The sequence below is a fragment of the Rattus norvegicus genome, chromosome 17 (genome assembly GCF_021556685.1).
Source record: "Rattus norvegicus strain SHRSP/BbbUtx chromosome 17, alternate assembly SHRSP_T2T, whole genome shotgun sequence".
NCBI classification, from domain to species: Eukaryota; Metazoa; Chordata; class Mammalia; order Rodentia; family Muridae; genus Rattus; species Rattus norvegicus.
In genome coordinates, this window is record NC_141550.1 from 72,559,844 (window position 1) to 72,575,059 (window position 15,216).

Here is a 15,216-nt window from a genome sequence, read left to right on the forward strand (position 1 = left end):
TAACGTTCAGGAAATAAATATGCACCCCAGCCTGTTTACAGGAAGGACACCGCACAGGACTTGGGCTTTAAGCCGGTTGCTAAGAGACAGAACGCCTAGGATCACAGAGGATTTAGGAGAGAGGAAATGCACAACCAAACACGATTGCTTAGGTCCTCTGAAAATGGACTATGCTACCAGCCAATCATACCACTAACCGACCTCTCCATCAGCCAATTAGAGTGTCAGAACTCCAGCCAATCACGGCATTACCCTGAGCGCCCGGGGCTGCTCGCTGTCACCTCCAGTGCAGGTTGGGGGCTGATCCTCTGAGCGAAGGGGAGCCATGCATCAAATCCCCACAGTGGGCCTGGGCACCTGGAAGGTGAGGAGGCGCTCCGGTGTGGGTCGGGCTAAGGGTCCCGGAGCCCGATGCATACTCGCTCAGGAACCGTCAGGGTGCGGGACTTCTTTTGCCCAGGGTGACTCCTTCCAGACCCGGGCTGTGATCAAGGTCTTGCCTCCAGACTGATTAGAGGAGAGATCGGACTCTCCTGAGAAGCTACTTTTACTAGATCCTAAAACACCTGCTCCCTGCGCGGTTGAAAAGCAGTTAGGCTAATTTTATATAAAGCACCGTGAGCATAACCCAGCCTTGTGTGAGCTAGTGACGGATCCCCAACCTCTAAAATAATCATTTTTGTGCCAAGTGGCACTTACTCATCTTTGCACAGCGAAACCCTGGGTGTATGAAATGGCCACAAGGAAGCGTGCCGCTTGGCGTACTGAAATAAACTAAATAAAAATAATTAAATAATTGCACTCATGTACGTGTAATGTCTACTTCTGGAGTCCGCTTAGTGGCAGTAGAGATCTTGGCTAGTAGATACACTGCCTGTTCCGTAGATTTTGTATGTAGGGAGTGAACATGAAATTGAGTAAGTATGTAGGTACGGAACTAGGCCTACCTAACTCTGGGATAAGTTAGAGGAGGGGGAAAGATGATCAAAATGTATTTTTTCGATAAAAAGTAAATTTGAAAATTCTGTTTAGTAGGTTTTTAGATAAATGTTTCTTCAGAAACTTTTGTAAAAATGGTGGGATTTTTTCTTTTTTAAGGCAATTTTGGTGATGTGAGTGCTCTTTGGTGTCGCCTAGCGGAGACTGAGGTGGAAGAAACATCAATAAAATAACAAATAAATAAAAAGGGGGAAAGAAACATCACCCTCCCAATACAATGAAAGCATTTAATTCCTCCACCTGAAGGCACAGGGATCCCTTTCGAAATTTGTGGGAGACAATGGAAAAGCAGTAACAAATATGACAATGACTGGTGATCTTAAATATTGTAGCTGCAGCTTTAAGAAAGAGCAAGGGAGCCATCACATTCAAGGCTGGCTTGGGTTGCACTTTTCATATTTAGTGGAAATATCTATGTGCCTCACATATGTGCCATACAGGTATCGCACGAGTCCCTCGTGTGTGAGTAGATGCTTGTTTTAGGTTTCCAACTGATTCACGCATCCCTGAGTGTTAGAGCTCAGATGGCTTCATGCCCCAGCTGCTCTCACCCCTTCTGTAACCATTCAAGAAACACAGCACACAGCTCAGCCCTCTGCAAGAGCTGAAAAGCACGTGTGGTCTTCTCCCCAAATGAGTAAAGAAGAATATTAATCACATTCTTACTCCCTACCTTTAAGTCCAACTGATGTTCCTACTGCTTTACCAATTTGAATATTTATTTATTGTTTGACTATATATTTTCCGAGGGAGAAAAGGAATTAGGTTCCCCTGATGATAGATTTTCCTTTTTTTTTCTTTTCTTTTCTTTTCTTGAATATTTTCTTTATTTACTTTTCAAATGTTATCCTCTTTCCAGTGTTCCGCTCCAGATACCCCCTATCCCATCACCCCTACCCCTGCCTCTATGAGAGTGTTCCCCCACCCACCCACCACTTACTCCCTCCTGCCTTCCCACCCTGGCATTCCCCTACACTGGGGCATCTAGCCTGCACAGGACCAAGGGCCTCTCCCCGCAGTGATGCCCGGCAAGGCCATCCTTTGCTACATATGCAGCTGTAGCCATGGGTCTTTCCATGTGTTTTCTTTGGTTGATGGTTTAGTCCCTGGGAACTCTGGGGTATCTGACTGGTCGATGTTGTTGTCCTTCCTATGAGGTTGCAAACCCCTTCAGCTACCTCAGTCCTTTCTCTAACTCCTCCAATGGGGACCCCATTTCTCAGTCCAATGGTTGGCTGCAAGCATTCACCTCTGTATTTGTCAGGCTCTGGCAGAGCCTCTCAGGAGACAGCTATATCAGGCTCCTGTCAGCAAGCACTTCTTGGCATCCACAATAGTATCTTGGATTGGTGACTATGTGGGATGGATTCCCATGTGTGGCAGTCTTTGGATGGCCTTTCCTTCAGTCTCTGTCCACACTTTTTCTCCATATTTTCTCCTGTGAGTGTTTTGTTCCCCATTCTAAGAAGGACTGAAGCATCCGCACTTTGGTCTTCCTTCTTGAGCTTCAGATTGTGTCTTGGGTATTCCGAGCTTTCTTGTGTTTGGTTACAGGCCTCTCCAGGAGAAGTGACCGATGCGGTTAAGGTGGCTATCAACCTGGGCTACCGGCACTTCGACTGTGCTTACTTATACCACAATGAGAGTGAGGTTGGGATGGGAATCAAGGAGAAAATCAAGGAGGGTGTGGTGAAGAGAGACGAGCTGTTCATCGTCAGTAAGGTAAGGACTCCCTCAGCCTCTGCAGTCACAGCTGTGGGCAGAGCTGGAATCATCTAGCCTTGAGGAGTTTTTGCGTTTCTTTATGGGAATTGGTGCCTTTGGCTTGCAGTTAATTCTTCTCCAACTTGGTGAACCTGTGGGGTTACATCCTGTGTTGGTTTGCTTACGTCTTTGCTTTTCAGTTTGGCCGTTCAGATAGAGGCGCCCAGACGCCGCCAATCAGCAATACATCTTGGTTGACCTTTGTGTCTCTAGTGAGCAGAGTAAAGTTCAAGCCCTTGCGAACTCTGGCTACATAGACAGGCCTAAACTTGGAATCGCCTGCCAGGGATGGTTAAAGGGCAGATTCCAAACTCCACATTAAGAAATTGACGATGAGGTGACAGCTTTACATAGAGGAAGCAAGTCAATCATGGGGTGTGTGTGAACATGGCACAGCAGGTGTAGGAGTCTCTGGGAAGCAGAGGGAGGCAGGAGGAGTGGACAGGGGTCAAGGTACCAAAGCCCTGGCATATAAGAAGCTTGAACTTTTCCTTGAAATGTAGGGAGTTGAGAACAAAAACTGTTTCTAAGTCAGGCAGTTTCTTTTGCACATGAATGAGACGTGCTCAGAGGACACAGTGGCATCTGACAGGAGCATGAGTTTTAGATCATGCACAGGTGAGAGGCAATGAGTGCGCTGCCTATGAGGAAGAGGAGGAAGCAGATACCGAAGAGAGGAAGGAAGTAAACCCCTCGGGAAACACAGTTAATCTAAGATTTAAAGCTACTTTATTTTTGCCAAGTGTGGGGGCACATGCCATTAATCCCAGCACTCACAGCAGTCAGGGAGCAGAGGCAGGAGGGAGACTCTGAGTTCAAGGCCAGCCTGTTCTATGCAGCCAGTTCCAGGATAGACCGAGCTGCATAGCGAGACCCTATTTCAAAAGAAGTAAATGCTGCTTTAAAAAAAAAAAAAAAAAAAAAAAAAAAGGAATGCCGATGTCGATCCCGGTGGTTAATAGCAGGCAATAGTCACGTGGTCACACGTTTCATGTTTAAGTTCCAGCTATTATTCAGCAGCAGCTTTGCCCAAGTTAGTCGATAGCCCAGGGTCTGGGTCCCGATATCAGCATGTTACAAACGAGGGTCCTTAATCATCCATAACCCTACACTTCAGGGGTGTTCCCATTGTAGACTTTCCTCCGTCTCTGTGGTTGATTTTCATTGCCCATCATTGCGTAAGCTAGAACACAGAGGTGGGGTGGAGAGGGCTTGGAGCACGCTCACTGAGGAGAGAGATTTTCCTCTGAATCTTCAGACAGAGGGATGAGCAACTAGGGACTTCCAAATCCACATAGTCAAAGTGTACAGGGCTTCCAAGTGGGTGATAGTCACCAGGGAAAGTGTGTCAGTCATGGTAGGAGTTTGAAAGAAATATAATTATAATTATATATTGTTTTATAATTAAGATTGAGGAAATTATGTATTTATTCACAGTGGGAAAATTGTTATTAGTAGTATGATGTGTTTACATCTAATTTGGCTTTCTCTCCTCCCTCCATCACCCATCTGGCTGACTGGGATGTCTGTGTCAGTGTGTGCATGTATGATATGAGTGTGATGTATGTTCACATGTATATGCCTGTGTTCATATGAGGAAACCAGAGGAGGATGCCAATTGCCAATGCTCCCCTCTCACAGTTGTTCCAATTCCCTTGCAACAAGGTCTTGTTAATCCCATAACTGTAAGGAGAAAGACCGTCAACCCAAATGATGACCAAATTAACAAGGGCAAGTGTGTGTGTGTGTGTGTGTGTGTGTGTGTGTGTGTGTGTGTGTGTGTGTATGTGTGTGTGTCTGTGCGCACGCACCCATGTACGTGGGTTGTCCCTAAAGGTTGGATTAAACAGATCAGCATTAACTGTGGGGGAGATAAGGATTTTTACATAGGGAGTTTCCAAATGGGGGATTTGGTGGGCAAATAATAGGTGTGTTTAAAGAAGCGGGATACAACCATGACAAGTTGTTCATAACAACCTCCTGAAACAAAGGCGTGCTTGTAAAGTGGTCAGATTGCAAGGTGGTCCTACCAGCCTCCTGAAACAACTCACTGCTGCCTTTTCCTGAAACCGGCAGCACAGAGCCATCTGTAGTTAAGGTCACAGCCCAATCCTTGAGAAACAGATTTCATCATGAACAGAATGAACCTAGTCTGTCTTCAATACAAGATGGCTTTCAAGCCCAAGATGGAGACCAGCTGGTTTATCAGTCTCTCACTGAATCTTCAGGTAGCCTAGTAGCCAGCAAGCCCAAATAATCATCCTGTCCCCATGTCCCCTCCCCAGTTCTAGGTCACAGAAAATATATCTTTTTAGATGTTGAGGATTAGAGCTCTGGTCCTCATTTTTCTTAGCTGCTGTTTGTTTTCATGTCTTGGTCCACTTATCTATTCATTTTCATTTACCCTTGCTTGGACGGAACCTCCGGGTTAGCTGCTGGGACCTTTAGTGAAAATGTAGCAGAGGGAATAATGAGGTAAAAACAATTATGTATTTTTCTATTTATTGTCCTGGAGGGTCATGTCTGCATAAATTTAAGACAGTAAATACAGGACAGTCCAAACCCACCTCACTTACCCTGAATGGTTATATAAGATACTCAGTAAAAAGAAGTTTGAACTGTCTGTAAGTTGGAGAAAATGATCTTTTCCACATAGGACTCCCTCTCCCCCAACCCTTACTCTACCCTGATTTCACCTTTTTTGGTGTTAGTGGATCCAAATCACCCTCACCACTCCCAATGCCTTCCTGTGTTGGACTTCATTAGGGAAGGCTCCCTGCTGTGAAAAACCCAATCATCCAATTCTAAGGATGACACCACTGTCTTCCTCCGGATCCAGCTGTGGTGTTGTCAGGTGCAGGTTTGTGGGCCGGACTGATGTATGACCTGTTAGTCTTAGACTGTGTGGCCTGGAAACCCTAGTCTCACTTCTCTTCTGCAGCTGTGGTGCACGTACCACAAGCAGTCTTTGGTGAAAACGGCATGCATCAATACCCTGGAGGCCTTAAACCTGGATTACCTGGACCTCTACCTCATACACTGGCCCATGGGCTTCAAGGTACCACTCGGTTTGTGGCTAGATTCCTGCAAAGACCTAGACAAATATCAGCATAGGAGAGGGCTTGGAAGCAAAACATTTTTCATGTTTCGTTATAGGAAATGAACCTATAAAAATATTTAAAATTTGGAATGATTCAGAATTATTAAATGTATGTTTTCTGATACTTGTCCTGTGACCTACTAGGAATGTATAATTGGCCCAAAGAGAGGTGTCAACCCTTGTCACTGCTTAGAAAAGTAATGAAGCCTTTACCTGTCAGGGTGGCTTTCTCTACCCTCTGTCCCCTAACTTTGTTTTCTCCCTTGGTTATCATTCAACTTGATTGGAAGTCCTAGAAAGAAGAGCGGAATAATAGTGTTGGGGTAAAGTTGATCATATTAAGACATAAAGGAAGCCCATTGGTTCCTCTTTTTAAGAATCTGAATCAGACAGGGATTCAAGCCTTTCTCAAACTTCATGATGAAATGTTGCGGCCTTTCCCTCCCTTTATGCCTGGTCTTAAGATGACTGCTGAGGTCTGGAGAAGATAAATGGTTCAACTAGGCCCGTAGGACTTAGTGACGGTCAAGGCTAAGGTGCACATCCACTGACTGAGACTATACATCTCCATTGTCTCCCTGTGTAGTCTAGTGACAGAGGGTGCCCACAAACGCCAATAAGCTCCTTTCCTTCTGGTTCTCACAGCCTGGGGACAAAGATATCCCTTTGGATCGCAGTGGCAAGGTCATACCCAGTCACACCAGCTTTCTGGACACTTGGGAGGTAAGTGGAGTCATGCCAACTGGACATTTCATCCATGCTCATGGGTACCCAAATAAAAATTGCATAAGATCTGGAGCTCCTGTGTTAAAATACCCCAGGAACCACTTCATATATGTGGTTTGCAGTACATGGTGGTTAAATATTAACGGCCAGCATGGCATGATCTAGAATGTTCCCATCAGCCATTGGTAATGGCTGACATTGCAGTCCTCACCTAGTTCTTGGAGGTTCTCTTTTAATTGTTATAAAACGTAATGTTGGCAGTATTTTGGAACTCAAATTGGGAAGACAGGAAAGGACTAGAGGGAGGATGAACAAGTGTCAAGACAGTGTCCAGGGTCCAGAAGAAAAATGGTCAGCATTCATAGTGAGGTGAGCAAGAAAAATCAGGAAGGTGGTAGGCTTGAGAGTCTCATGAAGGTGGCAGACTAGGAACAGAGCATGTCAGGACACTTCGATCTCTAGTCCCTTTGCTGCCCAGCTTCAGGAACAGAACACTGGCACGTTTGAACAAGTTCAGGTATAAACCAGCAAAGCTTCGAGGAGTTTCCATCAAGAAGGTATGATATGGAACTGTCCCTGTGAGATGGATGGGTAAAACTCTAGGAATGTTTCAGTGCCTAAGAGAGGCAAGAGGGAGAAAGCAGACAGAGAGGAGGCCCTGAGCTGGGCAGTGATACCTGTCTCTCTGGAAAGCTTTGAAACATGGGAACTAGTCAGAAAGACCAAACAAAGTGTTTCCAAGGGCTCCAGCCCTTTCTGTCACCTTGGGCTTCTGCTCATCAAAGATCTAGAGTTTGAACCCAAGGCTCTGGATGGTGCATTATTGGGTGATTGTTGTAGACTCTTAATTCACCGGTTGCTGTCCTGATGATCTCACTGGACACTTAGGCCTGACTCCACACTGCCATGAAGCTCATGGGTACTCTGAAGCTGAGGCTTGAGGACTCCCTTATCAGAGGTCAGCCCAAGTGGGGTTGCTTCATCCTCCAGGAAATTATACATTTCTTAAGATGTATGATGTGAGAGTGGGAATCGAGAGCACCAACCCATCACTGATCTCAAGAATATCTAGGTATACAGAAGAGACAGCTATGGAGAGGAGCAGCATATGCGTGCATGTGTTTGCACACACACATATCTCCATGGGCCACTGCAGACCATATCAGAGCAAGGAGTATGAATAGACAAGTTATGCTGACAGTTGCTGAGATCCAGACTTGGCTATGTGCTTTGTGTGAATCATTTCAAGGAACTCTAAGACAGTCCTGGTAGAGATAATACTGTCCGCATGTAACTTCAAGTAAAACACTTTTAAAGGCCCCATGACAAGTCACAAAAAGATGTGGCTTATCTGGGAACTGGACAACTTGCATGCTCCACACAGCACTTCTCTTTCTCTCTCAGGCCATGGAGGACCTGGTGATTGAGGGTCTGGTGAAGAACATTGGGGTGTCCAACTTCAACCATGAACAGCTTGACAGACTTTTGAATAAGCCTGGTTTGAGAATCAAGCCAATAACTAACCAGGTGAGCTGGTGGGTGGTGTGAAGTCTTACTCTGGGTCATTTGTTTGTCCGTGTGGAAGTGGATGAGACATGTTACGTGCATTTACCTGTAGTAGCTGTTAGAATTGTAAAGAGGTAGCTGGCAGAAAAGGACTGGCCTAGTAGGCAAGTGACTTTCTTTACGTCCCATGTGGTTAGGTGATGCCATGGGTGGACAGGGTATGGCACAGATCTCTCTGATCCGCCTGGTTTTGGAGGCAGACGACCAAGTGTGTTCAGAAGAGCAGGGTCCTCAAAGACCCTTCACCCTCATTAGAGGAAAGCAGCCCTTCCCTTTCACTCACTCACACCCAACAGAAGAGCTGGAAGCGATAGCACTGCCTCCACCCAAGCCGGCAGGGTGCAGAAATGAATCTTCCCTTCCCGCCTATACCTCACATTCTGCTACACACAGTTCCTATGTTTGCTGGCCATCATTTGTTACCAAGTGTCTTACTTAGGGTTTTACTGCCGTGAACAGACATCATAACCAAGGCAACTCTTACAGGACAACATTTCATTGGGACTGGCTTACAGTTTCAGAGGTTCAGTCCCTAATCATCAAGGCAGGAACATGGCAGCATCCAGACAGGCATGGTGCAGGAGGAGCTGAGAGATCTACATCTTCATCTGAAGGCTGCTAGTGGAAGACTGGCTTTCAGACAGCTAGGATGAGTCTTATAGCCCACACCCACAGTGAAACACGTACTCCTACAGGGCCACACTGTCTAATCCTGACACTCCCTGGGCTGAGCATATACAAACCATCACACCAAGATTCAAATGTAATGACTGTAGAGAATCTTGTCCGAATTTGGACTTAGGTGTTGCCCAAAATTGAGAACAGCCTGGGCGACTGAGGTTGTTTCAATAAATATTTGTTAATTAGAGATAATTAGAGAATTTCATGTGCAAGTGAGCTCAACATACCTTCAAAGGAGAAGTTCCTGGAAGCTGATCTTGCTGGCAAAGACAATGCTCCTAATTCTCTCTAGTTCCCGCTAACTGAGGATCGGTATAAGTCTGTCTATAACCTAGAATTGTGCATGAGAAAAATGGAGAAGGCAGAAATATTGCTCTCAAGACTTGTGTTTGGAACTCAAATCCTGGTGACCAAACATAGCCAATATGCAAACTAACTTTTCAAGGTGCTGGGTACTGTACGTACTACAGTGGAGACTGGAAGGGCAGGCGAGGAGGGGCTGAATTCAGACTGCTCGGGCCTTTTCCTATGTGGTGAAGAAAGCCACACTGAGCAGGTAATGCTGGAATGTCTGCATGACATAAGTGTCTGACAGTCTGAGGACTCAAAGCCACTTATACCTTCTAGCATCCTGGAGATGGCAGACAGCAACCTACTCATTTGTAGGTGGAGACACCAAAGACTTTAAGAGGAGCCTTTGTACCTAGTTATTGATGGTGAGGATGCCAAGTAAGTCTCCTCTTCAGTGCTTTCTTAGAATGCTACTTGTCTAAATTATTTTTGGCCCACCGTGGTTTTGTTTCTAGATTGAATGCCACCCATATCTTAATCAAAAGAGCCTAATTGATTTTTGCCATGGAAGAAATGTGTCTGTGACCGCTTACCGTCCCCTCGGTGGCTCAAGGTAAGGACATGTCAGAGACTGTGCTAATCTGGGTGCTAACCAACATTTAAGAGTTGGAGGGATTGAAAAAGGCCTACATCTCTCAGGTCCCAGGGTGAACGTAGGGAGCTATTTCTCAAACTGGAGGGTTGTTTTAATCATGATTTTTTGTGAGGGTAACCAGCTTTGACTGGACAGACCCAGACTGAAGTGAGCCCTTTGTTATCTGCCTGGTAGTTCATTAGTCAGTTAATACCCTCTAACCTCAGGACATGTCACAAAACTCAGAGTCTTTAGATAACAGTAAAGTGGCATATCTTCTTTCCCTGAACCTGAATTTTGTACCATTCTCCTACTGAGCCACCTAAGGCAGAACTGTGGAAACCATCCATTTCCCATACCCTGACTCCAATCCAACACAAGGGTCAGTAACATACGGTGCTAGTAGAACCCAGGGTATGTCCGTTTTTCTGTGTTGTCGTCTTCTCTACCTCAATGGAGTACAGATCCCTTAAGGTTCTTAGCCCCATAACTCCCATCGGATACACTTCTTCCCTTGTGTTGCTCAGCCACTAGCTGAAGTGATCTCATTGCACATGAGTAAGTCAATCTCCCACCTGTGCTCCACCCTTCTCTGCTCAGTCTGTCCCCATCCCTGCAAACCTTCAGCACATCAATCCCATGAAACTACTCCTGGTCACTCAGAATATTCTTTCTAGTCTAGGCAACTATATATACTGTTCTTTCTACTAAAACTCTGTCACTTTCTTTTTCAAGTCTTGCCTACTCTTGTTTGTGACGTCATGTTCAGTTCAGCACTGTGCCCTCCAGGAAGGTTCCATGAGTCCTTTTGGTGCCCTGCTTTTGTCATGGCTTCTCTTTATCTACCTAATGTACCAGGTAGCTTTGCACTGTCTGTCACTGACGTTACTTAAAATGCAGAACCATCTCTTTTCGGTCTATTTTGCACCTCACACTCAGTTCTAGGAAACATTAGGAAGCAAGAGAAGGCTGGACTTGCTTCAGTTTTTGTCTCTGTGAAAAAGGGTATGCATATTTGAACGTAATAGCAGCCGGGGAGCTCCTAGACATCTGGGTCTGTTTTATAGATGAGCCTTGGGGTAAAACGGTCTCTGGTAGAGTAAGTGAGAAGTGTGTGGCAAGATAAATCCTGCTCAGTCTGGTTCTTTCTGGACATTTTGAGTACTTCCACAGGCTCAATGCTTCAAATATGTTAGCTGCTTAAAAAGAGATGTTTTTCTGGGTTCAATCCCTAGGTGCTGTGTAAACAGGTATGGTGGTACACACATGTAACTGAAGCCCTTTGGAGAGAAGTTAGAAAAATCAGAAGTTCAAAGTCATTCTCAGGCTACATAGCAAGCTCAAAGCCAAGCATGATCCCCTGTCTAAAATAAAATAAAACTGCTAACTTTAGTCACTAGTACCCTTGCCTGGGTAGATTTTTGGTGGATACTATCATAGTCTTAAAAATTACTCAGGCCTATTGACACCCACCAATAATTCCAGGAGAGACAGAGGCACTGGGACTAAGTTTGAAATCACTCAGGGATACTAGGTGAGTTACCTCAAAAAATCAAAAATAATAAGTGTTCTGACTGGTTTTGTGTGTCAACTTGACACAAGCTGGAGTTATCACAGAGAAATGAGCCTCCCTTGAGGAAATGCTTCCATGAGATCGAGCTGTAAGGCATTTTCTCAGTTAGTGATCAAGGGTGGAAGAGCCCATTGTGGGTGGTGCCATCCCTGGGCTGAAGGTCCTGGGGTCTATAAGAAAGCAAGCTGAGCAAGCCAGGGGAAGCAAGCCAGTAAGCAGCATCCTCCATGACCTGTGCATCAGCTCCTGCCTCCTGACCTGTTTGAGTTCCAGTTCTGACATCCTTTGGTGATAAACAATGTGGAAGGGTAAGCTGAATAAATCCTCTCTTTTCCAACTTGCTTCTTGGTCATGATGTTTGCTCAGGAATAGAAACCCTGACTAAGACAAGAAGTAAATAAAATAAATTGAAAACTAGTAAATTTCTAATTTTAGAGGAGAGTAATTTTTTTCAGCCCTTGCATTGATCAGCCTCCTGACATAGCATACGCTGCTCTGTCTGTCTAGAGATGGGGTTCACTTGATGGATGATATCGTTATTCGGAAGATTGCAAAGAAGCATGGGAAGTCTCCTGCTCAGGTATGTGGAAAGGACTGTCATGTACTAGGGTCACACTTCTCCATGACCTTTCCCCCATAGTCCTGAGCCTGGATGAGTTGGTTCACCAGAGCTTCCTAATTTGAAGCCATAATTAGTTGGTTCCATGTTGGCATTCAGTCAAGTCATATCTACTGCCTTCCTCAAATGTCAGCAGTCAAGATACACTCCAGTGCCACTTCCTCTGCCTTGCCAACTGCATAGACAACCAGTGTTGGAGCCAGTGATTAAAGTCAACCTTATCTAAAAGCCCTGGTCATCTGGGGAATTGAACACATGCTTAAGGATTCTAGTGAATAGGGTGGGTGAGTCCTCTGATCTTCTTGGCCTGATGGCCATCATTACAGATAGAGTGACAAAGCATGTTAGTTTGATCCCCAAAGGACTTTGAGATGAAAGGAACTTTCTAGTTCTTACCATAAAATGAAACTGAAATATTGTACTGCCTTAGCTCTCATTCCATTTGTTTTATTCTTATGTGAAACTTTCTTTCCTACAGATTTTGATCCGATTTCAGATCCAAAGGAACTTGATAGTGATTCCCAAATCTGTCAACCCAAGTCGGATTAGAGAGAATATTCAGGTGAGCATTTCCTGATTAGAACTCTTCAGATCCTGACTTAGTGAGGGCTGGCTAACTTCCTAAGAAACATACAACCCCTACACCTTTATGGCTGGCCTTCATCTGGCGGAGGTGCATTCCTCTGTAAACTGTGCTGGTGGTCAGACTTTCACATAGAGTCAGGACAGGCCCTTACTATTTCGTGTCCCCTCCTCACCCATTCCCCTAGGGGTGGATGTTGCTATGCCATACTGACCCTCAAGAGAAGCTAGATATGCCCAATGTGTGCTCAGGAGGAAGGAATACAGGGTTGGTGAACATCTAGCCAGTCTGGGTCACATGGGGTATGCCCACTGATCTCTTGAGGGGAGAAGCTCTGGGTGTTGTGTTCCTCATTTGCCTAATGGCATTTAAGTTAGTGAATGCACTGAATATCTTACTTAGCTAGAACATGTACAAAATATGAATTGGGAGCAGCCTTTTCAAAGACAGTCTCTTAATACTCAACCAAGAATCACAGCAGAAATGGGGACCTGATACTGGGGACAGAGAATAGGTCCGTGTATGAGAGGCTGGAGAGGGTGCCAGTAAGATTTGGAAGAGCAGGGGATTATGTACATAAGCTTAACCAGAAGAAAAGTCTCAAGGATAGTAAACTGTGAGTTTGTCCTCTGAGTGGGCCAGAGGCTTTCAATGCAAGACCTAGGTCTGTGTTCTCTGTGACAGCTCAGAGTACCCATTCAGTATGTCTACACCACAATGACACCAGCCTTACTTTTACTGTCTGTCTCTTTACTTCTCCCCCTTGATCCAAATGACTGCCTCTGAGGCCACCTTTCTTCAACTCCTAACATACTATGTGTCTGTGGCTGGTATTGAGAATTACCATCTTCCTAGCTTCTGCCACTCGGGGCATGGCAAAGCCACTAGGTATTCTTTGGTTCATACTCCGTGGATATAGACCCTCAGCCACAGTGGGCTGTAGTCACTGTGAGAAACTGTTATTGGAGACTTTGATGTTAGTCCTTAAGTGTGTCAGGAGGCAAAGGAGAGGAGAGTTAAGAATTCTACTTGAAAGTGAAGTTCCTCAAAAAGTTCCCGTGAGATTTTGATGCTGCTAGAGTCAGTACCAGCTGGCTTCCTAGTTTATTGGGTGGGAGAAACAACAGTTTTTCTTTTTAAGAGGAAGACGTAGATCAGTGGAAAAAACACTTTGCTTTTTTTGACTCTTCCCCTGTGTTCCACCTTCCCATAAGATAAAAACAATATATAGCTCATCTTTCCAAGGTTTCTTACAATTAGTTGAGGCTAAGTCAGTGTCGGTCAAGGAATGAAAATCAAAGTGCATTTTGGGAGGTTCGCCTGTGCTTCGGGAGAAGACCTAGGTGTCTAATGCAGAACTTCTTTCACATCTTGGTGTCAAGGAAAGAGGGATGCCAGTTAAGTGGAGTTTATTCTGAATTCCCTATGGTCGCCTGATTTTGTTTCTAGGTATTTGATTTTGAATTAACTGAAAAAGATATGGAGGAACTTCTCAGCCTCGACAAGAACCTCCGCTTGGCCACCTTCCCCTCGTAAGTCTGTCTCCTTCACTTCCTTTTAAAGAGAAAGGGAGCTACACACAAGCAGGATGACTAGATCTTGAATAGGTATTTACTTTTATATTTCAAGCTCAATTAAACTGTATCATGACTCTTCCCCATCTAAGGCTGGGCCAGTGAATAAAGACAACGACATTTATACACTAGATAGGCACAATTCTTCCACTTAAAATGTTTTCTTTAAGAATGCCCATTCTCTGTTTCTCTCTTTGATTTTTGATTCTGTTTTCCAGAACTGAAAATCATAAGGACTATCCTTTCCACATAGAGTACTAAAGACAGCCTCACTCTCCGTCATTTCTGCCCAGTGGAAACAGATCTCCAGGGTCAGCAGCACTGATCCACCTCTGCAGAGGCTGTGTGGTCCCTGCGTGGCCACAGCAACAGACGCAGCCACAGCCAAGAATGACAACAGAGTCGGAACAAGGAAAACTCTGCCTAGAACAGAACCAGTTCGGAGAAAAATAAAGATCTAGGGATGAGAAAGGGAGGTACCACAAGGCGTGTGGCTGCTTCCAAGTTGTTATGGAAAGCCAAGCGCCAAGAATAATGTAATTTATGTCAGTTAGCCCTAGTCCTTGTGGCTTCTATTCTAGGAAGCGAGATGCTGATTGCTCATGAATTAAAGTTACCTTCACATTTTAAAAAAGCCTGCTTGACAGACGTGTTTGTGTAACATGTAAGATGTGATAAGTTAGTATGATTAATATCTATGAGTTGGCTTCAATAACCACCAGCCTGAGGCCAATTTTGTACTCTGCCCTCCCAGAATTTCCTAGATGATTTTAAAGGAAAATCTTTCTTCACTTAAGAGAACAAAAGGCAAGCAAGCTGAGACCCCAGCTCAGACAAAATGTGTTTTTACTGTTCTTACTTAAAAACTTTTGAGAGAAAGAATGAATGTGTGAGCACCTTCACATATTTTTGGAGGTGAGCGTGTGTGTGTAAATGCCTATGGAGGCTCACTTCTAAAAAGAAGGGAAGGAATCTCCTTGTCTGGATCCCAGAAAGAGATTTGCTACAAAAGACATTTGCTTCTAAGGCAAGAACCTCATGTGAAGCTTGCCAGGACAGTGTGGATGGAATTGGAGTTGGATGTCCTGGTAGGCTATCTATAAAGG

At 44.8% G+C, this 15,216-nt stretch overlaps 1 protein-coding gene across 2 annotated transcripts; it reads left to right on the forward strand.

The window, feature by feature from the left end:
* Positions 1 to 258: 258 nt before the first annotated feature.
* Akr1e2 (aldo-keto reductase family 1, member E2) lies at positions 259 to 14,744 on the forward strand. 2 transcript variants are annotated; one of them, NM_001008342.1, is given in 10 exon segments: positions 259 to 364; positions 2,554 to 2,721; positions 5,705 to 5,821; positions 6,509 to 6,586; positions 7,994 to 8,116; positions 9,643 to 9,740; positions 11,842 to 11,914; positions 12,432 to 12,515; positions 13,986 to 14,068; positions 14,329 to 14,744. In NM_001008342.1, coding segments are annotated over 10 exon segments (906 nt in total). In that variant the 5' UTR covers positions 259 to 325; the 3' UTR covers positions 14,372 to 14,744.
* Positions 14,745 to 15,216: the final 472 nt, after the last annotated feature.